General features: G+C 42.3%; 1 protein-coding gene across 1 annotated transcript in view; it reads left to right on the top strand.

The window, feature by feature from the left end:
* The first annotated feature begins 226 nt into the window (after nt 1-226).
* Nucleotides 227-1,965, top strand: part of zmat4 (zinc finger, matrin-type 4) — a 211,698-nt gene continuing 209,959 nt past the window's right edge. The window contains exon 1 of the mRNA XM_015379550.1: nt 227-395. Coding sequence (XP_015235036.1) covers nt 309-395 — 87 coding nt within the window. The 5' untranslated portion in view covers nt 227-308. The remainder of the gene's footprint in view (nt 396-1,965) is intronic.

Raw genomic sequence — 1,965 nt, 5'->3', positions numbered from 1 at the left:
CTGAACTCAAAAAGGTTGCGAAATCAACCAGACAAGATTTTACAGTTGTTCTCAATGGGGTGAATTCTCTCACTGCATGGAAAGTGAGATTTTCGTCCTCGTAAACTCCCGCAGATCTCCCTGATTTTCGTCAGTTTCCGACANAATGACAGACAGGGCAGCCCTTCCTGCCTCCAGCCGGATCCCCGCGGCCAATGGGCGCGCAGCGGGGCGGAGAGAGGCGGCACCTTGGATACTCCAGCGTAGTAGCGCGTCCAGCAGCAGAGCGTCGCCCGCGCAGTCTGCCGCACTTCAGCATCCTCTGGTTCATGGAGTATTCACTTTCCATCCAAGTGCAACAGCGGCTGGCGCTCTTCCCGACGCACTTCTACCAGGGCTACAGCGTGGAGTTACAGGTACCTGCATCCTGCCTGCGTCTTTCCCTGACACCCACACCCACGCACCCACAGACACACACATGCATCCGCCTGAAGAACACTTTGAAGACGCTGCGTTGCAGAGCAGGAAGGCGAGCCTTTGGTGCTGCGTGTTGATTTGGCTTCTCATCCCAGATTCTTGTTGCGCGCTGTGGTGGGGGGGTCAAAAGTAACGCGCAGCATCCCTGCGCCTCCTGAGCGGCTCCGGGGATCCCTCCTGAGGTTCCCCACATCCAGCTCATTTCTCTCCATGCACTTGTCAGGAATAAAGCATCAGCTGTCCGCCCTGCGCTCATCGCTCTGCAGGCTGCAGGATGCACCTCTCTCCTCTGAAGGTGACATTTAAGGCGGCGGTAGGGGGGGGGGGCACACCTTCTCTGTCACGATTTTATTTCGCAATGAAAGGCTTATTGGGACAAAACTGCTTTTTTTTTTTTCTTTATTTGCAGTTTTCTGCTCCACGTGCAGGAGGTCAGATTTAGTCATTATTTATTTTATTTGCTTTATGACCAACCTAAGTGTTTGGAATGAAGGAGAGAAAATGATCTGATGATGTGAGGGATTAACTGATTCATTCCTCAGGTGGAAGTTTGGTTTTTAAAACTCATCAGACCATCATGTGCAACTATTCCAGGATTTTATGAACAGTCTCTGTTGACATTTATACGGAAGAGGATTAGGGCCACTGAAAGAAAAAAAAAAATGTTAACTGATTTTTAAATTTTTTTTTCAGTTTAGTATGGGGAAAAAAGTCAGAATTCTGAGATTAAAGTCAGAATTCTTAGGAAAAAAAGTCAGAATTATGACTTTTTTCCCATACTAAACTAAAAAAAAAAAATTAAAAATCAGTTAACTTTTTTTTTGTCTTTATTTCAAGTAAACTATCCTGATGGAGCTCCTTAACTAAAATGCTTTGAGGAAAATGCTGCATTCAGGTGTTTCTGAAATGTTCAGTCAGATTTCTGCACCTATTGATGGTGTGTTGGTGAAATGTTCACCAGCGAGGTGCTCTAATGTATCTGAGACTGCTTTATTTGATTGTCTTTAAAACCAAAACTCAAAATCAATATTTAAATTTATTGAATCAGTAGAAAATTGTTATAAAAAAGTCAGAATTCTGACTTTTTTTCTCAGAATTCTGACTTTTTTCCCATGTTAAACTGAAATAAAATTTAAAAATCTGTTAACTTTTTTTTTTTTTCAGTGACCCTAATCCTCTTCCGTACATTTAACACTCTGAGCTGCACAAGCTGAATTTATCCAATTCTTTAGGAACTTTGAACTAGAATTTGAAATAAACTGGTGAAGATTCTCAGTCAGATCATAATTATTCCATAAAAGTAAAAAAAAAAACAACAACAACAATCCACTGAACTTTGTCTTGAAGACGTTTCTCTTCCCATCCAGGAAGATTTTTCAAATCAAAATATCAGAAATAGTGTTTAAGGAAGCCGTCTATGTTAAGAAAGAAAAAGCAACCTTAAACAGAGGGGGGGGGGACTCAGATTTTAGCTTTCAAAAACCTAAAATGCAGCGATAGAGTTGTTTC

This window comes from Cyprinodon variegatus, unplaced genomic scaffold (genome assembly GCF_000732505.1).
Source record: "Cyprinodon variegatus isolate N-32 unplaced genomic scaffold, C_variegatus-1.0 Scaffold194, whole genome shotgun sequence".
Lineage (NCBI taxonomy): Eukaryota > Metazoa > Chordata > Actinopteri > Cyprinodontiformes > Cyprinodontidae > Cyprinodon > Cyprinodon variegatus.
This window is presented reverse-complemented; position numbering and strand designations above follow the sequence as displayed.